The sequence below is a fragment of the Vulpes lagopus genome, chromosome 17 (genome assembly GCF_018345385.1).
Source record: "Vulpes lagopus strain Blue_001 chromosome 17, ASM1834538v1, whole genome shotgun sequence".
Lineage (NCBI taxonomy): Eukaryota > Metazoa > Chordata > Mammalia > Carnivora > Canidae > Vulpes > Vulpes lagopus.
Window position 1 is genome coordinate 26,057,562 of NC_054840.1, and position 22,006 is coordinate 26,079,567.

The following is a 22,006-nucleotide window of genomic DNA, read 5'->3' on the forward strand; positions in this document are numbered from 1 at the left end:
TGTAGCAAAAATGTTTTATATTTTTGAAAACACAGATAAATATCACATGTTTTCCAGATATCACGTGTACTCTAGTGGCAGTCTGTTTTATGTAAGCACATTCTACTTGCAGAGGACAAATTGCAAGCAAATAATATATAACGCTGTTGAAAGATTAAGTAAGATAACCTTATTTGCTTACTTTATGAATGAGGAAATTGCAAGGTTCAGTACTCATCGCAGTTCACACAGTTAGCGGTGGGATTAAAAGTCAAGCCCGGGGGGATCCCTGGGTGGTGCAGCAGTTTAGCGCCTGCCTTTGGCCCAGGGCACGATCCTGGAGACCCAGGATTGAATCCCACGTCGGGCTCCCAGTGCATGGACCCTGCTTCTCCCTCTGCCTGTGTCTCTGCCTCTCTCTCTCTCTCTCTCTCTGTGCGACTATCATAAAAAAAAAAAAAAAAAAAAAAGTCAAGCCCGGTTGTGTGTCAACTATACTTCAATTTAAAAAAAAAGTCAGTCTTGGGTTTGACTCCAAAGTTCATAGCCTTCCCACTCTTTCTGGTCTTTCCTCACCAAACCTTACCCACTATACCATATTTTTTTCTCTCTCTCTTAGTGGACGAGTGTTCATCTGACTACACAGTTGTGCTACCTGTGATTGGGGCCATTGTACTTGGTCTCTGTGCTGTGGGTTTGATTGTTTATGGAATCCACCTAAGACGCGAATCATCTGGATACCAGAGAATCTAATTGGTGCCCCGGGGAAAAGAAAATAATGGAGTTTAGAGAATTCTTTCATCGGTTCCAGGATATTGGGTACTTCCCTTACCATTAGTCCTTCTAACAATGTAAACCACCATCTTTCACAAAACCCATTTCTGATATAAGCACCAAATCAATTTCTGCATATTTTTTGTTCATTTTATGAAAGATCTAGTGAGTTGCTTCAGAGTATTTTCCAATTTGCTTCAAAATATTTTAGCCATTCTAAGTCAACATTTGAGATATGTTAAATTAACATAAAGTATGCAAAGTGGTATATGCTTCCAAATTATAAACCACAATGTTAATTGTAATAAATGCTACCCGTGCACATTGGGGATTTTACTTTACCTTTCATCTTTCCCATTATAAAACTGCCTCTGCTTTATCTATAAAATGGACTTCTAATGCTTTTACTATCCATGTTTCATATGATATACATATGTCTGATGATCTACTTGCCTCCTTTTCCACTTTTTTTTTAAAAAGTCATCAAAATGCCCACCACATCACAAGTTTTGTACACCAAAAAGAGGAACAAATCAACTTATACTTTTAGTGTTGATGATTCCTCCCACTGAATCACTAGAGACTAAGAATTAGGTGGCTGTGGACAACAGAATTCACTAATAAGCGAAAAACAATAGCCCTTTGTTTTTGAACACATGTATGCCAGACACTAGGCTGAGTTGAGGTACATCCCATTTAATTCTCACAATTTATAGATGAGTAAACTCAAACTTAAGGAAAATAATCACTTCAATGTTACCCAGGTAACAAGTGGCAGATCCAGAATTTAACTACCGGTTGATCTGGTACCAAAGTCTCTAGACTGTTCATTACACCAAATTGGTTACAAGAACAAAAACACCGAGTGCTGCCTAAGGCCTCTCACTAGCACATGCTCCTTTTTCCCAGCAAAAATGAATTTCTCCAGAATCATGAGATATTAGGAGACATAAAAGGAGGGGTTGAATGATAATGAAATAGCCGATCTTCAATAAAGTTCTCTACTTCCTTGAAGGAGACCTCGGGGCTCTCTGTAAAACAAGAGTTTCTCATTTTTATGGGATTGTGCAGCTATGGCTCTAAAGATAAAGAAATGGACTAAACTTCTCAAGTCATTTTTTTATTTCTTAAAATAGAAAAATCTTCTAATCACCAAGCAACTTTTCTTTTTTGAATGTAGATTCCCCACCCCCCCCTTGTGGTAACTTGTTCCTTATGCATGTTAGAGCCACATTTTCTATTACGATTCACTTCATTCTATAGAGCAACCTGCCAAGAATTATACCCCTGATTGTTTTTACAACTAAAGGAAGGAACTATGTATACTAACAGAGAAAACCACAGACTTCTAGAATTCTTTAGGAAAGGAATAATTCAGGTCATCCTAGAGTTCATATTGACTTTCCTGACTTGTTCTCTTATGTGTCAATAGGGTTGGCAAGGTCCTTGGTTTAGTCTTAATACTGAATTGTATTAAAAGTTTTTGTAGGGATCCCTGGGTGGCGCAGCGGTTTGGCGCCTGCCTTTGGCCCGGGGCGCGATCCTGGAGACCCAGGATCGAATCCCACGTCAGGCTCCCGGTGCATGGAGCCTGCTTCTCCCTCTGCCTATGTCTCTGCTTCTCTCTCTCTCACTGTGTGCCTATCATAAATAAATAAAATTAAAAAAAAAAAAAAAAAAGTTTTTGTAATAAAAACTTATTTTGGGGACACTTGGGTAGCTCAGCGGTTAAGCATTTGTGTTTGGCTCTGGGCGTTAGCCCAGGGTCCCGGGATTGAGTCCCACATTGGGCTTCCTGCATGGAGCCTGCTTCTCCCTCTGCTTATGTCTCTGCCTCTCTGTCTCTCTGTAGGTCTCTGATGAATAAATAAATAAAACCTTAAAAAACTTATTTTGGAGGTGAATTTATGTCATTTATGTCTTATAATTCAGTTTTAGTGCTATAAAATTTTTTGTTTACCATTGTCGTGGAGGTTGTTGCTTGAATCAGTAAGTTAAATCATCTTTCTACAGTTGATTTTGTTTTAGTTTCTACTGCCACCTTATTGCTAGGTAGAAAGATCTACTTGAGAGAATCTGAAGTTTTGAGAAGTAAACCACATTAAAGTTATAAATTAAATCTCTCAACTCTTTAATCAGACTGACTAGATTACTGGTTTACTTAAGTGCTGCCACAGTTTATCCATCCATTTATTCATTCATTCAACCAACACTGGTTAAGGACTTACTAGAGGCCAGACATCTGACAGGGGTTGAGATAAATAAGAAGTCCTGTATTAGCTGTATCAGTCCTGTATGGTTATGTAACAAGTTAATCCCAAACGTGGTAGCTTAAAACAACAAACATTTATTATCTCACAGTTTCTGAGGGTCAGAAACCCTGGAGCAGCTTAGATGAGTGGTTCTGTTCAGGCTCTTTCCAGGCTGCAGCTAAGCTGTTGGCCAGAGCTGTAGTCATCTGAAAGTTCAACTGGCGCTGAAGGATCTGCTTCCAAGTTCACATCATGCGGCATGCCTATCCGAATGCTCACAACATGACAGCTGACTTTCCCCAGGTGAGTGATTCAAGAGAGAGAGAGATTGACGGACCACCTATTCACAGAAGTTACATATCATCACTTGTGCTGTATTCTATCAGTCACACCAACCATCTCTGGTACAACGTGAAAGTGAAGACCAGGAGAGGTGGAAATTAATGGGGGCCACCTTGGATGCTACACCAGGACCATTGTTAAGGTTGAATTGCTGGTTTACTTTGGGGGAAATTCAGGTAAATAAATTCCAGTATGTACGCTAAGAAAAGTGGCTTAATAGGAAACTATACAAAGGTTAATGAGGGCAGGGTTCTTTTCAGCCTGCTACCAACTCTGCCCCAAGTATAGCCCCTCCCCAGGAGAGCAGCCCCTTAACTTCTGATGCTAATAGTCTATTGACCAGCTGCTGCTCAGGCACACCTGCCTTTTTACCAAGGTTGAGTGTCGGCCCATTGCTCTACTATATTAACTGATGGCTTTGCCTCAAGGATTTGTTAACTCTCTATCAGAATATAATCCAAAGAGCTCTGGACCACACAGATATCCCACAGGATATCACACTGAACCATTATGTTGATAACATTATGCTAATTAGGACAAGCATAGAATGATTATTATGTTGGAGGCCTTGGTAAAACACATGTATTCCAGGAAGTAGGAGACAAACCCTTTGAGGATTCAGGGACTGATTAGTTCATTGGAGTTTTTAGGGACCCAAGGGGTCAGAGGCAGATATCCCCTCTAAAATAAAATACAGATGTTTTGCATCTTGCATCCTTGCCACAAAGAAGAAACCAGAAAACCAGGTAGGCCTTTTTAGGTTCTGGAGGCAACATTCCACAGCTAGGAAAATTCCCCTGGCTCATTTACCACATAACCCAAAAAGCTATCAGTTTTGAGTGGAGCCAGAACAGGAAAGGGCAGTGTAGCAACTCTAGGCCTGCAATGCAATCAGCTTTGCTGCTTGAGTCATACAATTAGGCAAGCCTCGTGTTGGAGGTATCAGTGGTAGGAAAAGGTACAGTATGGAGTTTTTGGCAAACTTCCGGAGGGGAATCATAACATAGGTCCTGGGTATTCTGGAGGTCATGCCCTTTGCTGCAGAGAAATAGATGCCCTTTAAGATACAGCTCTTGGCTTGTTACTGGGTCCTGGAACACTCGACTGTGTTACCATATGTCCAGAATTGCTCATGTTGAGCTGAATTCTGTCCAATCCACTAACTCATGAAGTCAATTGTAAAATGGGTAACAAGGGTAAAATGGGTCAAAAAATTACAGCCCATGGTTTGGCCCCCTGTTTTTGTATGAAATATAACCATGCCCATTTATTTATGTGTCATCCGTGGCTGCTTTACAAACAGCAGAATTGAATAGTTGTAATAGAAACTGGTTCACCAAACTTAAAACATTTACTATCATTCCTTTTACAGAAAATTTGCCAAGCCTCGAGGTGGTTACATGTTTAAATTTATAAGAAGCTGCTGAAAAGTTTTTCTAAAATGATGTTTATCTTTCTCTATCTGGCTTATTTCACTTAGCATAACGTCTATCCAGGTTCATCCATGTTGTCGCAAATGGCAGGACTTCTTTCTCATGGCTGAATATTATTTTATTGTGTACATTTATACTGCATCTTCTTTATTCATGCAGTTGATGGACACCTAGGTAGTTTCCAAATCTTGGCTATTGTGAATAATGCTTCAAGGAAAGTGGAAGTGAAGATATCTCTACAAGACACTGATTTCATTTCTTTTGAATATATATATATATATATGCAGAACTGGGATTGCTGGATCATGTGGTAGTTCTATTTTTAATTTTCTAAGGCACATCCATACTGTTTTCCGTAATGGCTGTCCATTTTACATTCCCACCAAAGGTGTACAAGTGCTCCCCTTTGTATGTATCTCTACCAACATTTGTTTTCTTTTGTTTTTTGATAGTAGCCATCCTAACTGGTGTGAAGTGACATCTCATTGTGGTTTTGATTTGTATTTCTCTGATGATTAGTGATGTTGAGTACCTTTTCATAAGCTGTTGGTATTTGTATGTCTTCTTTGGAAAAAATGTGTATTCTGGTCCTTTGATCATTGTTAAGTTAGATTATTTGTTTTTTGCTATTGAGTTGTATGAATTCTTTATATATTTTACATATCAAACCTACTGATTTGTAACCCTCCTGGAAGCTTCCTAGGTGCAATCTAAAATCAGCCTCCAATTTTCTCTCACATTATAGTTTTTTTAAATTGATTTGTGGGAGTTCTTTATATATTAAAGAAAATAGCCCTTCATCTGTGATAAGAGTTATACAATTATTCCCAGTTTACTGTTTGTTTTTTCCTATATGTATGTTTTGCTGCACAGATTTTCTTTTTTTTAGTTGGAGTTTAATTTGCCAACATATAGCATATCACCCAGTGCTCATCCTGTCAAGTGCCCCCCTCAGTGCCCATCACCCAGTCACCCCAAACCCCGCCCACCTCCCTTTCCACTACCCCTTGTGCATTTCCCAGAGTTAGGAGTCTCTCATGTCCTATCTCCCTCACTGATATTTCCCACTCATTTTCTCTCCTTTCCCCTTTATTCCCTTTCACTATTTTTTATATTCCCCAAATGAATGAGACCATATAATGTTTATCCTTCTCCGATTGACTTATTTCACTCAGCATAATACCCTCCAGTTCCATCCACGTCAAAGCAAATGGTGGGTATTTGTCGTTTCTAATGGCTGAGTAATATTCCACTGTATATATAGACCACAGCTTCTTTATCCATTCATCTTTCGATGGACACCGAGGCTCCTTCCACAGTTTGGCTATTGTGGACATTGCTGCTATAAACATTGGAGTGCAGATGTTTTGGCGTTTCACTGCATCTGTATCTTTGGGGTAATGCAATGCAATTGCTGGGTCGTAGGGCAGGTCTATTTTTAACTCTTTGAGGAACCTCCACACAGTTTTCCAGAGTGGCTGCACCAGTTCACATTCCCACCAACAGTGCAAGAGGGTTCCCCTTTCTCCACATCCTCTCCAACATTTGTGATTTCCTGTCTTGTTAATTTTCACCATTCTCACTGGTGTGAGGTGGTTTCTCATTGTGGTTTTTATTTGTATTTCTCTGATGGCAAGTGATGCGGAGCATTTTCTCATGTGCTTGTTGGCCATGTCTATGTCTTTCTCTGTGAGATTTTTTATCATGTCTCTTGCCCATTTCATGTTTGGATTGTTTGTTTCTTTGCTGTTGAGTTTAATAAGTTCTTTTTAGATCTTGGATACTAGCCCTTTATTTGATATGTCATTTGCAAATATCTTCTCCCATTCTGTAGGTTGTCTTTTAGTTTTGTTGACTGTTTCTTTTTCTGTGCAGAAGCTTTTTATCTTGATTAAGTCCCAATAATTCATTTTTGCTGTTGTTTCCCTTGCCTTCATAGATGTATCTTGCAAGAAGTTTGGCCAAGTTTAAAAAGAATGTTGCCTGTGTTCTCCTCTAGGATTTTGATGGATCCTTGTCTCACATTTAGATCTTTCATCCATTTTCAGTTTATCTTTGTGTATAGTGTAGGAGAATCATCCAGTTTCATTCTTCTGCATGTGACTGTCCAATTTCCCAGCACCATTTATTGAACAGACTGTCTTTTTTCCAGTGAATATTTTTTCCTGCTTTGTCGAATATTAGTTGACCATAGAGTTGAGGGCCCATTTCTGGATTCTCTGTTCTGTTCCATTGATCTATGTGTTTGTTTTTGTGCCGGTACCATACGGTGTTGATGATCACAGCTCTGTAATACATCTTGAAATCCGGCATTGTGATGCCCCAGCATTGGTTTTCTTTTTCAATGTTTCTCTGGCTATTCAGAGTCTTTTCTGATTCCATACAAATCTTAAGATTATTTGGTCCAAGTCTCTGAAGAAAGTCCATGGTATTTTGATAGGGATTGCATTGAACATGTAAATTGCCCTGGGTAACATTGACATTTTCACAATATTAATTCTTCCAATCCATGAGCATGAAATATTTTTCCATCTTTTTTGTGTCTTCCTCAATTTCTTTCAGAAGTGTTCTGTAGTTTTTATGGTATAGATCCTTTACCTCTTTGATTAGGTTTATTCCTAGGTATCTTCTGCTTTTGGGTGCAATTGTAAATGGGATTGACTCCTTAATTTCTCTTTCTTCAGTCTCATTGTTATTGTAGAGAAATGCCACTGACTTTTGGGCATTGATTTTGTATCCTGCCACACTGCCAAATTGCTGTATGAGTTCTAGCAATCTTGGGATAGAGTCTTTTGGGGTTTCTATGTATAGTATCATGTCATCTTACTGTGCAGATTTTCAAAAAAATATATATAGTTGAATTTTATTCTTTTTCCGTTATAGTTTGAGTATTGTGTTACACTTAGAAAAACTTTCCCTCTTTAAGATCTCCCATAATGTCTTCTAGCTCTTTTATGCTTCCATCTTTTATATTAATCTCTTATTCACTTAGAACTTATTTTAGGGGGGATCCCTGGGTGGTGCAGCGGTTTGGCGCCTGCCTTTGGCCCAGGGCGCGATCCTGGAGACCCGGGATCGAATCCCACATCAGGCTCCCGGTGCATGGAGCCTGCTTCTCCCCCCGCCTGTGTCTCTGCCTCTCTCTCTCTCTCTCTCTGTGACTATCATAAAAAAAAAAAAATAAAAAAAAAAATTAAAAAAAAAAAAAGAACTTATTTTAGGTGTGAGAAGGAAGGATCCAACTTTTTTCCCAGAAAGCTAGCCATTTGTCCCAATACCACTCCTTGAATTATTGGGTCTTAGAATCTTGAATGTATGTTGAATTTTACTAATGACTTGTTAAGCATCTATGAACATAAGATTTTTTTCTTTTAAACTATTAGTAATTATGTTAATATTGAATCATTTCTTGTAACATCATTCATTTCCTCCAAGTTTTCAAATTTATTTGCTTAAAGTTGAGTAAAATTAGGTTCCTACAAATCTGTAATTTGTTTCCTGTGTCTGTGATGTCTTCCCATTTTTTTTTTTTATCATGGCAAATGTGCATTTTTCCCCATTTACTTCTGATTAACTATTCTAACCTCTGGATTTATTCGTTAATGTGAGTTTTCTTAATTCATTAATTTCTTTTTTCATTGTTACTAATTTCTTTACTCTGCTTTCCTTATGTTTATTTTTGTGTCCTTTTTAACCCTTGAGTTGGAGGATTGTTTTACTTCCGCTAAGAATTTGCTTCTGAGCCCTGCCTTTACTATGTCCAAAGAAGCATCTGTATGTAGTGTTTCCAGTATTTTTATTTTCTGGATATTCTGCAATTTCAGTTTTGACTTCCTCTATTTCCCAGTAGTGCACTAAAACTTATTTATCTTTCATTATTTTTATTTTTTTTGAGAGAGAGAGAGAGCACTCTCGAAGGAGGGGAGGGGTTGAGGGGGAGAGGGAGATGCTCCAGCAGATGCTCCCGCTGAGCAGGAGCCCCACGCTGGGCTCCATCTCTGGAGCCCGAGACCGTGACCTGAGCCAAAATCAAGAGTCTGAAGCTTAACCCACTGAGCCATCCAGGCACCCCTCAACCAAAACACTTATTTAAAAAAAAAAAAAAAAAAAAGCTCGGGCGGCTTCAACTTTTTAAATGTTATTTTAGTAATTTATTTCCGGTTCTTTCTTCCCTGCCTTGAGAACACCAGACCATGACGTGTCCTGCTCCTCACCGCCTGTGACTTTCCCCCCAGAACTCCGCCTCCACCACTTTCTCACGGCTTCGGTGGTAAAGGTCAAGAGGCGGGTTCTCCTGGAGGCGCAGGGAGCACCAGGGAACCCTGCGGGACCCACAGAAATAGCAACCAGGCCCCGCGGCGCGGAGGCCGACGAGTCAACCTTACGTTGCGTAGGCGCCACACCCACCGGGTGGGAGGTGCGGGACCACACCCCCGAGGGCCGACTGGCCAATCATCGCCGTCGAAGCCCTGCTCTGTTCTGTGATTGGTCCAGATGGAGACACTCCCGAGCGCCTGACTCAGACCTGGACGGTAGCCCGTGGGAGCCAATAGACTCGCGGAGCGGAGGCCGGTTTCGCAGTGAGTGGGAAGCGGCGTGTGTACGGAGGAGTGGGACAGCCGCCGAGCTGAAGGGCCATGGCCGCAGCCTCTGCGGCGTCGGTGCTGCTGGTGGCGGCGGAGAGGAACCGGTGGCTGCGAGTCCCGAGCCTGCTGCTGGCGCCTGGGTAAGGTGAGGTGGAGGGGCGGTGGGGCCGCGTCTGGGGCCGCGGGGGGCGCGGGGGGCGCGGGGACCGGGAGTGGAGGGCGACGACGGGCCGGGGCGAGGACGGGAGGAAGCCGCAGCCCCTTTCGGGGTGTTCTGCTTTCAGTCTGGGCACCGGGACGGGGACCTCTGCACACCCGGTCCTTCCTTTTCCTCCCCCTTTCCCATCTCCACCCTGCAGCCCTCTGTCTGCCTTTTTTTTTTTTTTCTTTTTTCCCCCATTTTTGAGGCTGGGGGAGGGGCGGCTGGCTGCGGCGCCCGCGCGCGCCTCGCTGCGGGGGCCAGAGCGACGCTTGCACGGCTGCTGCCGTTAACCTCGTGCTCCCGCCGCGTTCCCCGAGCGGGAGTGCATCAGGTTAACAAAAGCAAATTTACCTTCCAGGGAGCCGAGCGGCTGTTTGCTCAAAAGTTCTTGGAGGCAGGCTAAGTAACCCGAGTCCAGATCAGTTTCAGATTTTGAGCCGTCAGCTTCAACGGACAATAGCTTTGGCAGTGGAGACGCCCTCAGGTTTCCGGGTAGCAGGCTTCTCCGTCTTGCTTTGCTCTTTTCATCCTCCTCCCCACCTCCTCCTCCATTCTGCAGAGACAACATAGCTTCACGCTGAAGGGCGCTCAGACTGCAGCCAGAAGCCTGGGAGCTCAGCTTTGCTACTCACCAGCTGTGTGAGCAACCTTGGGCAGGTTGGGCAGGGCAGTGCTTCAATCTACTTACCTAGGAGGAAGTGATGATGCTCTTCCTAGAGGAGATAATACGAGCACCTAAAATTGTGTGAATTGAATAAGCTAATGCATGGAAAGAGGGTGCCTAAGAATCCATAAATGCAGCCTTTGCAAGACACCCATTTGGGTCAAGTTTTGCGCTTGCTTTAATTTCCCACAAGTTACTGTAGAGATACTTAGATTTCAGTTACTTGATTGTATATCTAGCCCTGGAGTTAAATAGAACAGTTGATGATCTCCTCATTTTTCTTTTTTTAGGTTTCTAGGGCTCTTCAGGATATTGCACAGACCCATTTTCTCTCTCTTCCCTCTCCCTCTCAAATCTTCCCTATAGAGCTGTTCTCAAGTAGCTGTCATCCTGGAAAATGTTAGAGTGGTTAATGGCATAAGGAATTACAAATCTTATCATTGTAGAGGGTGGTTACACGTCTTGTTCTCTAGCAATTCAGAGAAGAAGTCTGGTGGTGGAATTTTACAAATGAGAATAAACTGATACAGAAGTTACCTTGAATCAGGGTGGAATTATCTCGTGGAAGGAATTTCTTTTGTTTTTTTTTAAGCCATTATTTTAAGTTGTAGCTTAGATAATGGTGAAAGATGGAATACACCAATCAAAAAGCATCATGGGGGGGCAGCCCGGGTGGCTCAGCGGTTTGGCGCCGCCTTCAGCCCAGGGCCTGATCCTGGGGACCCAGGATCGAGTCCCACATCAGGCTCCCTGCATGGAGCCTGCTTCTCCCTCTGTCTCTCTGCCCCCCCCCCTCTCTGTGTCTCTCATGAATTTAAAAACAAACAACAACAACAACAACAACAAAACCCATCATGGGGCATCTGGGTGGCCCCATGGTTGAGCATCTGCCTTTGGCTCAGTCCCTTATCAGGCTCTCCACAGGGAGCCTGCTTCTCACTCTGCCTATGTCTCTGCCTCTCTCTGTGTACCTCATGAATAAACAAATAAGTAAATCTTAAAAAAAAAAATCATTGGGATAGAGGATTATCTTAAATGGCGTGTATGTATGTGACTGTGTCTTGACTAAAATGGCAAAAGAAAACTTTAGTTCAACATTGGCCTTGAAACTTAATCAGAGTCTTAAGCTGGGTTTACCAAGAAGCAGCCATTTTTTAGATACATCTGTGCAGGCCAGGCCTTGAATCTAATTTGAAAAACAAACCCTATCTGAAGAATGTGATGAGAAGATGCTATGAACTACAGAGATACCTTTTAATGATAAGGAAAAATGATATTTGTCCTTAAAAATCAAGAGAGTGGGGTCGGTTGAATTGGAAAGATGTGGGAAAGCAGTAGCCTCCCGAGGAAGCTGTTGCGTGGAACCCAAATGCCCAAGCTGTGAGTCTTCCCACAGACCCTTCATGGGCGTCAGTTATCTGACTGAGTGTGCATGGGAGCCAAGGACTGCGGGGCACCCGGTAGTAATCCCGCCTCGGGCACCTCTGCCCCAGGGAAGGGCTAGTCCTGGGCGGGTACTTAATCATATACACAGCATGGACGCTACACGCACTTATCAGTTGCCTAGTATCTCATGTACATTATGCGTTTTATCACCTGCTTTGTAAATGATCTGAAATGGTAAGTTCTTTACAACCATACTTTTGCCAAATCTTCCAGTTATGGTTGGAAAAGACAAAGGTAGAATTCCTTCTGCCGTTTGTTGTTTTCCCCAGTGTATTCTTTTTAGCTGACACCTGATGGGCATTATGCTTTTTTATTCCCAAAGTGAGTGTGGCCTGCTTTTGTCAGCTCTTGGTTACAGTTTTGTGACTTGCTGTATCCATAGGTATCATGGAACTTAAAAATTGTTTTAGGCCTTAATGAACTTCTATCTAGTTAAGACACCTCAAACAAGTCATTTAGCCTCCCTGGTTCTCCATTTCTCATTAATACGAGGCCTCAGCTTAACCTGTATACCTTGAAAACGGAGAAGTCTCTTCAGGAGCACCTGTTGGAGTTTCCTGTCTTCTGTGAGGACACTGAAGTATGAGTTGTAAAGTGAAAATTGGGTATTAGAGCGGGGGTGGGGGTGGGGGGGGTAATCTTAGATGTTACCACAGTTACCATACCCTCCAAAGCTCAACCCCTCCTACAGAATCTTACTATTCATGGTTTTGCACTAGGGGGCCACCCTGATGTAAAGAGACCTACCTGGGGTCACCAGCAGCTGGTGGGTTAGGTGAGGGCTCTCTGGGCCCCACAGCTAGCTTCTGTCTGCTGCCCCGGACCAGCTCCTTCTCTTTATTTCTCCCAGCTGAATTGTTCAAACCTGTCTTATCAGGAGTTGAATTAGATTAGCATTTTTTCAAACTGTAGTTTGGCATATTTTACTTAATAAACTATAATAGAACTGAAAGTATCAAAATGCAGGGAGAATCTTCTGTCATGAAACCTCTGTTTTGTGTGTGTACCAGCTTGTGAAGTCAAACAGAGTTTTTACCTTGGGTGCTAGTCAAAAGAGCGTGAAAAAGGGCAGCCCGGGTGGCCCAGTGGTTTGGCACCGCCTTTGGCCCAGGGTGTGATCCTGGAGTCCCGCGTCAGGCTCCCTGCATGGAGCCTGCTTCTCCCTCTGCCTGTGTCTCTGCCTCTCTCTCTCCGTCTGTCATGAATAAATAAATAAAATCTTAAAAAAAAAAGTGTGAAAAAGCTGAACTGGATGATCTTGAAGTACCTTGACTTTCTCACTGTTAGTGACTCTGACCACATGCCAGCCTCTGGAGCAAGCAGGTGAGGTGATCCATTCAAGGACACCAGTGCCAAGGACAACAGCTAGAACTGTAACTTCCGGTTTCTAGAGTAATTTTCTTGCCACAAAGAAAGTCTCATTAAGTCACTTTGTAGTCTTTAGGCTTAACAAAAGTCATATCTGGACTTGGTTTCAAGTTTCAAAATTTTTTGATTCTTTTGAAACAACAACTAATCTTGTGTATTCTATTTAATTATAATTCCGTTCTGTTTCGTTTGATAGGAGATGGACTTGGAAGCAGAGAAGCGTGAAGTATGCAACAACCACAGGTACGGTCTCTGCTCTCTGGCTTTGCTTCAGATTGTGAAGTGTTTAATTCCTTAATTTGTGTACATAGAATTAGTTCTCATATACTTTTGAAGTTTGGGATTTTCATGATCATTTTCTTAATAAGATTGAATCATGGTTTCTTTTTATGTCAGATCTCTCTTGTTGAGTCTAAAACGTATACAGAAATAATTGAGAACATTTACATTTGTTATTTCTGCCTCTTTGATCATCTTTACTGTAGTGAACTGGAAAGGCATAACTATGATGGTCTAAATCAGTGCTTTAAAATAGTTCTGTTAAGTAGCAGAATGTTGTTTTTTTAAGATTTTACTTTATTTGAAAGAGAGAGCAAGCATGAGTAGGGTAAGGGGCAGAGGGAGAAGCAGGCTCCCCACTGAGTGGAGAGCTCGACTTGGGGCTCCATCCCAGGACCCTGGGATCATGACCTGAGTTGAAGGCAGATGCTTAACCAGGTGAGCCACCCAGGCTCCCCTGAATGTTTTTTCAAATAAAATTTTACATGGAGGGGTGCCTGGGTGGTTCAGCCAGTTAAGCATCTGCCTTCATCTCAGGTCATGATCTTGGGGTCCTGGGATTAAGCACCATGTCTCTGCTCAGTGGGGAGTCTTCTTCTCCCTCTCCCTGCTACCTTGCTGCTCCCCCTGCTTGTACTCTCTCTCTCTTTCTGTCAAATAAATAAATAATAAAATCTTTTAAAAAATTTTACATGGAGTTATCAACTACAAAACATATATATATATATTTTTAATTAATTAATTAATTAATTAATTAATTTATGATAGTCACAGAGAGAGAGGCAGAGACATAGGCAGAGGGAGAAGCAGGCTCCATGCACTGGGAGCCCGATGTGGGATTCGATCCCGGGTCTCCAGGATCGCGCCCTGGGCCAAAGGCAGGCGCCAAACCGCTGCGCCACCCAGGGATCCCTACAAAACATATATAAGTGTAACTTCTGGTTGATTAGACATAGTTTCCTCCCTGCAACACACATATACATACATCAACCCAGGAGCTCCTGTGAGTTGTGACACCTCAGGCTCTATACATCCCCATAGAAAAACATTGTTTTCTATTATATAACCTTATTTTTTGAGAAAAATAACTACTATAAACTGCCAAGGAACATTTATTTCATGTATGATGATAGAGTTACATTTTACACATTAATACAATAACATGTCATTCTGGCACTGGTACCAATGAACTGGCATGGTCCTCAGTGATGTTGCAAGGGAACTACACATCCCTGAGTATGTGTACGGGGGGATAGAGGCAGTGGAGTGGAGTGACTGGGAATTAAGCTTCTGGAGTGAAGCTAACCTGGGTTCGAATCCTGGATCTGCTGTTTCTTTCAACTATATAATTTCAAGAAAGTGCTATTTCTTTGAATGGTAGTTTCTTTATCTTTAAAATTGATGTATAATAATAATAGTATCTACTTCACAGGATTATTGTGAAGATTTAAGTCCAAATTGAGTCTTTAGCACAGGTCCTGAGGCATAAAAAGTGTTTAGGAAAGATTAATTACTGTTAACTATGAGAGGGATTTTTGGCTATTATAATTTGACCTTTGGCATATTGAAGCATCTTTTCATTTTAAAGTTGAAAAAGCTTAGTAATTTAGGAGTTGATGTTAGTAAGGGCATCTTGAATTTCAGTGAAGAGGGAAAAAATGCAGTAATATTAGTTAAAGTGGTTATTTGAGGCTCTGCTATACTGATTTTACCAAAACAAATGTTTATCAGCTGATTAATAGCATGGAATATTTATTTCGCTTTCTTGTTCTTTGCTTTCCAGTAACATTTGTATATGATTTTCATGGTGTTTTAAACAGGACGAAACATTACCAAGCTCCTCATTGCAAACAGAGGAGAAATTGCCTGCAGGGTAATCCGAACAGCCAAAAAAATGGGTATACGATCTGCAGCTGTGTATAGTGAGGCCGACAGGAATTCCATGCATGTAGAGATGGTATGTTGTTAAAAACTGAAAGTCAAATTTTGTAAGTGATTGGATTTTTTTTGTGTTGGTATTTTACTTCTTTATATTGGCAGTTTATGTTTGCTAGTGTTAACAGGACATAAGTGGGCAAGTTCAAACTGCTCACTGATAATCCCTGTAGGGAACGTTTTCTAAATACAACACCAATTGAACTAAACAGTGTGTTTAGTCATGTAGTTGACTATGGACAAAGTCCTGTCTCCTCAAGGGTTGGTTAAAACAGTTCACAGTATGTGGCCACAGATCATACTTTAAGTTCCACATATCCAGATCCCTGATGTAAAGAAGGATCCAGGTTCCAGTCTTAGCAACTATCACTTACTGGCCAAGGGATCTTTGATGAGCCACTTAATGTTTCTGAGCCCTGGCTTAACTATTAAATTATAACTAAAAGAATCCCATTCCCCTGAGTGTTACCACTTGTTACTAGCTATTTATTAATCACCAGCCAGAACCATGGCTGAATTCAGCTCTTGGTCTTTTTTATGCCTGCAGCAAGACTCTGAGTAGTGACAGAAATTTATCGTAGCCAGCCTCAGCTAGGCCTTCAGCACTGCGTGGCAGGCCCATGGGCTCTCTGGCCACTTTTCTTTCTCATTCTGTATAGTGACCAACTCAAACCTGCTTTGCTCCATCGCAGCCTCTGACTTTCCCTCTACCCACCTATTCTCAACTGATGATCTTGATTCACAGAGGAAGAAGAACTGCACTTCCTGCCATAGAATCTTTGCCATGTCTGTCTGTCCTTGTCCTGTCCAAGGCTAGTTGTTCTCCTGCCCTCTGGAGTCCTCTTACCTTTTTAAGCATCTTCCATCTTTTTCCTTTTTCACTGTATGCTCTCACTTTAGATCATTTCATCTGTTCCTATGGCTTTGCTAGATACTTCCAAATTTCTATTTCGAGCCCAGACTTTCTTTTGAATGTGATACCAGTAATCCAGCTGCCTACTCAGCATCTCCACGTGGATGTGTCACAGATGCCAAACTAATATGCCTGAAATTGAACTCATGACTTTGATCTGTAGTGAATCTGCTTTTCCTGCCGACTTCCCTAACCCAGCAGATGGCAACACCATTGACATAAAAACCATAATGCCAGAGATCTGGGAGTCTTTGAACATCTTCTTTCTTCCCACCACTCAACATCCTTCCCCTTCCCCATCTAGGCAGTCACCTGGTGCTGTTTATTCTGTTTCCCAAACACTTCTTTCCACTTCTTTCTGCCCTCTACCACTGGTACCTTGAGTCAGGACCACCATCACCTTTGCCAGGTGGTGCCACAGCCTCCTAAGTGGTCTCCCTACTTGCTTTTTGACCACTCCCATGGTATGGTCTACATTTCAGCCAGGCTAATAGCGGAAAATCAGATTTTTTCATGGTGCTCCTCTGCTTTAAATGCCTTAAACCTTTTTTTTTTTTTTTTTTTTTAAATTTTTTTTTTTTATTTATTTATGATAGTCACACAGAGAGAGCGAGAGAGGCAGAGACACAGGCAGAGGGAGAAGCAGGCTCCATGCACCGGGAGCCCGACGTGGGATTCGATCCCGGGTCTCCAGGATCACGCCCTGGGCCAAAGGCAGGCGCTAAACCGCTGCGCCACCCAGGGATCCCTGCCTTAAACCTTTTTAAATCATCTAATGGATTAGCAAGAATTTAAAAGATGGATAGTATTCAGTGGTGGTTATAATGGAGTTAAAAATTTGTATGTTGGGCAGCCCGTGGCTCAGCAGTTTAGTGCCACCTTCGGCCCAGGGTGTGATCCTGGAGACCCAGGATCGAGTCCCACATCAGGCTTCCTGCATGGAGCCTGCTTCCCCCTCTGCCTGTGTCTCTGCCTCTCTCTCTTTCTCTGTGTGTCTCATGAATGAATGAATGAGTGAATGAATGAATGAATGAATGAAAAAAATTTGTATGTTGATGGAAATGTATGTTGGTGATAACCATTTCAAGAAATGATTAACCAGGAGCTATTAAAATGTTATATCCTTCACCCAGACCAGCACATGCTCCTCTAAATCTCTGTCCAGAGACATAACTCCTATGTTTGGGCCAATAAAGTGTGTACAAAACTGCTACCAGCATCCAGTTTTTTGCCATTATGACCTAAATGTTCAGAGGTACATAATTAAATGAACTGTGGGACCTCCATCTGTGGAACATTATGCAGTTATAAAAATGAGGTAGACATGTGTACTAGCAAGGAAAGAGCTCCCAAGATATACTGGTTATGAGAAAAGCGATTATAGATGTTTGATCCTGTTCGTATAAAAACAAAAACTACAATTGTATGTGTTTATGTAAATATATACAAATAAATAAGAATATGGATATGGAAAAATATGTCCCAAATGGATCATAGTAGCTCTATTTGGAAGAGATTTGGAGTGAGGGAGAAGGGCATTGCCCAAAGGCTCCTTTGTCTTTGTATCATTGTTCACATTCTTTAGACTAAGAATGGATTTATGTGTTGTGGAATTAAAAGTTTAAAAACAAGTAACACCACTTGGGGCACCTGGATGGCTCAGTGGTTGAACGTCTGCCTTTGGCTAAGGTCGTGATCCTGGGGGTCCTGGGATCAAGTCTTGCATCAGGTTCCTCACAAGGAGCCTGCTTCTCCCTCTGCCTATGTCTCTGCCTCTTTCTGTGTCTCTCATGAATAAATAAATAAAATCTTAAAAAAAAAAGAAACACTACCTAGAAAACCTCATTATGTATTCCCTTGGGAAAAAAGCCAAAGCTGTAATCTCCCATGAGGCTGTGTGAAACGTGTGCTCCCTGGTCTGTCTAACCACATCTCTGGACCCTGACCGCTTGCTCACTGGGCTCTAGCCACACAAGCCTCTCTCAGTCCTTCAGACAGGGCAGGTTTCTTTGCAGCTCAGGACCTTCATCTATGTTGCTTTCTTTGTGTGGAAGGCTTGTTCTCATCTCCATTCCTGTTCCCAGCTCTTAAATCCTCCACCCATTTGCCTGACCAAGTCCTGGTCATGCTGGAAGAGCCCCTGATCTTCCCTCCCTGCTTTTCCCTGAGCACCCTCAGGCCTGCTGTCTTTGTCCTCACTTACGTTGTGTCCTAGTTTTTTCCTTCACGGCCTTTATCACAGTTGTCATCAAGTGTGTGAATGTATGTTTGATGTCTCTCTCCCTCCAGACAGTGACATTCATGTCCTGTTGTACAGGCAGTGCCCACCTCAAGTGTGGCACATAGTAGGCATTCAGTAAGTCTCTGAATATGTGAGTGATGTTTTCTATCTGGTCTGCTTCAAGGGCTGCTGTGATTATGTGAAAGTTTTAAAGGAGGATATAAAATAGTTCACAGATGTATAGAAAGAGCTTTATAATCACACCTGAATAATTATATAAATTTCAGTAAGCTTCATAATTTTATTTCTTGCTGTATACAACTGTCTTATGTTCTATCTCTTGTCAAATTGTATACTTTTGGCATTAGATACATTTATAATTGTTACTAATGATGATACTGTGATTAATGCCTGTTACTTTCTATCCTAAAGACATTTTATTTCACTCAAGTGTTTGGTTTATACATAAAGATCAAGTTTGGACATCCTCTTCAGTCAAAAGACTCCAAACTGGCTTATTTTTATAACAGACATGAGCTGGTCCTTCTATTTCTTAATTCTTGCGTTGTTCTTGGGGAGCCAGTCTTTTTATTTATAATAATCAAATGATCCAGAAGCAGTTCTATTGTATATTAGTGTGTGCTAGTTATAAGATCTTTTAAGCATGTAATATTCCTTAAACAGGCAGATGAGGCATATTCCATTGGCCCAGCTCCCTCGCAGCAGAGCTACCTTTCAATGGAGAAAATCATTCAAGTGGCCAAGATCTCCACTGCCCAGGTAAGAACTCGTGAAGAGATTTATGATGCAAAACAAGTAAGTTTTATACAACTTACACAAAATAGCTTACCATTTTTATTTTTTATTTTTATTTTTTTTTTAAGATTTTACTTATTTATTCATCAGAGACACAGAGAGAAAGAGAGGCAGAGACACAGGCAGAGGGAGAAGCAGACTCCATGCAGGGAGCCCGATGTGAGACTCGATCCTGGGTCTCCAGGATCCCACCCTGGGCCGCAGGCAGCGCTAAACCATTGAGCCACCCGGGCTGCCCAAACTTTGGTTTAAAAGACATCAAACTGTGATCAAACTAACATCAAAATGTGATTATCTAGCATTTTGTTGTTTGCTGTCACTAAGCTGTGAGTTTTCTATTCATATGAGTTTCCCGAACACCTGAAGCATACCTCTTGAATTTTGAAGCATTGCCACTATTTGTGCTTTTTAAAAGATGTTTATTTCTTTATTTATTTAAAGAGAGAGAGAGAAAGCACACGCATAAACTAGAGGGAGGGGCAGAGGGAGAGGAAAGAGAATCTCTAGCAGACTCCACACTTTGCATGGAGCCCAAAGTGGGGCTCCATCTTACAACCCTGAGATCATGACCTGAGCCAAAAGCAAGAGTTGGCTGCTCAATCAACTGAGCCACCCAGGAGCCCCTGAAACATAACTATCATTTGAATGTGTCTGTTTTGAAATAGTGTTAGCTGAACTTTTTTCTTTTTATATTCTTTTGGTTATAATCATTATATATACTTACTGTTTTCAAAGAATAAAAATGCCATCAGGGCTGTTGATGTTGGAGAGAAAGTTGCTTTATTCCTCATAAATCGTGTAAGACTGTTGTGCTTTTTGCTTTCCTTTGTATCCTCCCTTTTTGCTATATGTTTGCTCTTAGGAATCTTACTCTTTTCCAGGTATTGATTTTCCTCTTCTGTGGGCTAAAAAGCCATACAAATAAATTTCTCTCTCTCTCTCTTTTTTTTTTACAAATAAATTTCTTAAAACTCTGAGTAAGTTGCAAGTGACTAGGTCCTCTTCACTAAGTGTATATAGACTCTAATATGTGACTTTTTGTTTGTTTCTTAGCTTTTTTTCTGGAAAGATGATATTGGCAGATAGTGACCTAAAAATAAACGAGGTATTGTGTGTTCCTTTCAGATTTTGGGTACCATGGTTTCAATTCTAGGCCAGCTTTGTATGGAGACAGAGTAAACAACTCCCCACCTTGCTACTTGGGGGCCCTTTACTCCTGCTTGCAAATATTCATTGACACTCTACCCTAATAGCAGTATTATTTTAAATTAAAATATAGATTCTTCTATATAATTGAACAATTTCACTTATAGATACATACTTAGGTATATTTTTTTAAAGCAGGGACTCAAACAGGTACTTGTATACCAATGTTCATGGCAGTGTTATTCACAAAAGCAAAAGTTAGAAACAATCCACACATCCATCAACAGATGAATGGATAAGCAAAAAACCAAAATGTGGAATATACACAGTGTTTTATTATTCATCTATGAAAACGAATGAAATTCTAATACATGCTACAACATGGAAGAACCTTGAAAACGTAATACTCAATGAAATAAGCTAGACACAAAAAGGACAAATATCGTACAACTCCATTTATATTAGGTTCCTAGATTGTGTATTCATAGAGACAGTAAGATAGAGGTTATCAGGGAATGTGGAATTAATATTTAATGGGTACACACAGTCTCTGTTTGAGATCATGACACCATTCTGGAAATGAATGGTGTTAATAGTTGCACAGCATTGTGAATGTACTGTAATGCCACTGAACTGTACAAGTAAAAGTGGTTAAAATGGTAAACTTTATGTTGTGTATATATTACCACAATAAAAAGAAGTACAGATTTTTCTTTTTTTTAAACTTATTATTTTTTTATTTTTAAAGATTTTATTCATTTATTCATGAGAGAGAGAGAGAGGCAGAGACACAGGCAGAGGGAGAAGCAGGCTTCATGCTGGGAGCCCAACACGGGACTCGATCCCGGTACTCCAGGATCACACCCTGGGCCAAAGGCAGGTGCCAAACCGCTGAGCCACCCAGGGATCCCCAGTACAGATTTTTTTGGTTCAGTTAAATCTTCAAAACTTTAGTGTGAATGTTTCAGATATCCCTTTGGAAACAGATTTTGATAGAGCCCATAGGGTACTTCCCACCAGTGTAGGGAGATGCTTCCTGAGAGGAAGACGACATCCCCTGCATCACAAAGTGTGCCCATGAAGTGCTAGTAACTTTGTCCTTTCATTTGCACTTCTAGGCTATCCATCCAGGATATGGTTTTCTTTCAGAAAACATGGAATTTGCCGAACTGTGTAAACAAGAAGGAATTATTTTTGTAGGTCCTCCTTCATCTGCAATTAAAGACATGGGTATAAAGAGGTATGAATTTATATCTTTTAAATATGACCATAGAAAGGTCATTTGAAATAGTTTCTGCAACCTGTAATAGATATGATCATTATAACCTTTGGTTGTCATAGGCATAAGTTATTCATCTGCCACTCCAGCGAGTTACAGAAAATGTTCATCTACTTAGGGTTTCTAATCAATGTATGAGTTAGTTTTAGGGATTAAAAACAAGGTGGGAAGAGCTATCACATGAAAAACTGGATTCCTAGTTATCACAGAAAACCTAATATTTTAATATTTGTGTTAATATTTGTTGTCTCAGACTGTATAGTGTTTTCTTTACCTAGAGGATGTTATTTTTAAAGTTCCATTGTACTTATAGACTGGGCCGTTTCTGTATTTCCCTTCTATGAAATAACTCATAGAATCAAAACATCTTA

At 41.1% G+C, this 22,006-nt stretch overlaps 2 protein-coding genes across 4 annotated transcripts in view; both read left to right on the forward strand.

The window, feature by feature from the left end:
- The window catches only part of LAMP3 (lysosomal associated membrane protein 3), a 35,770-nt gene extending 33,444 nt beyond the window's left edge, over window positions 1-2,326 (forward strand). Inside the window, exon 6 of the mRNA XM_041731533.1 lies at window positions 599-2,326. Within this exon, the coding sequence (XP_041587467.1) occupies window positions 599-732 (134 nt within the window). The 3' untranslated portion in view covers window positions 733-2,326. The remainder of the gene's footprint in view (window positions 1-598) is intronic.
- A 6,990-nt stretch (window positions 2,327-9,316) lies between these two features.
- Window positions 9,317-22,006, forward strand: part of MCCC1 (methylcrotonyl-CoA carboxylase subunit 1) — a 52,763-nt gene continuing 40,073 nt past the window's right edge. The window contains exons 1-5 of one of the 3 annotated variants that reach the window (XM_041731526.1): window positions 9,317-9,506; window positions 13,243-13,289; window positions 15,146-15,282; window positions 19,079-19,174; window positions 21,475-21,596. In XM_041731526.1, coding sequence (XP_041587460.1) covers window positions 9,418-9,506; window positions 13,243-13,289; window positions 15,146-15,282; window positions 19,079-19,174; window positions 21,475-21,596 — 491 coding nt within the window. In that variant the 5' untranslated portion in view covers window positions 9,317-9,417. Of the gene's footprint in view, window positions 9,512-13,242; window positions 13,290-15,145; window positions 15,283-19,078; window positions 19,175-21,474; window positions 21,597-22,006 lie in introns of those variants that run through there. The other 2 variants (XM_041731527.1, XM_041731528.1) reach the window with 2 other exon arrangements.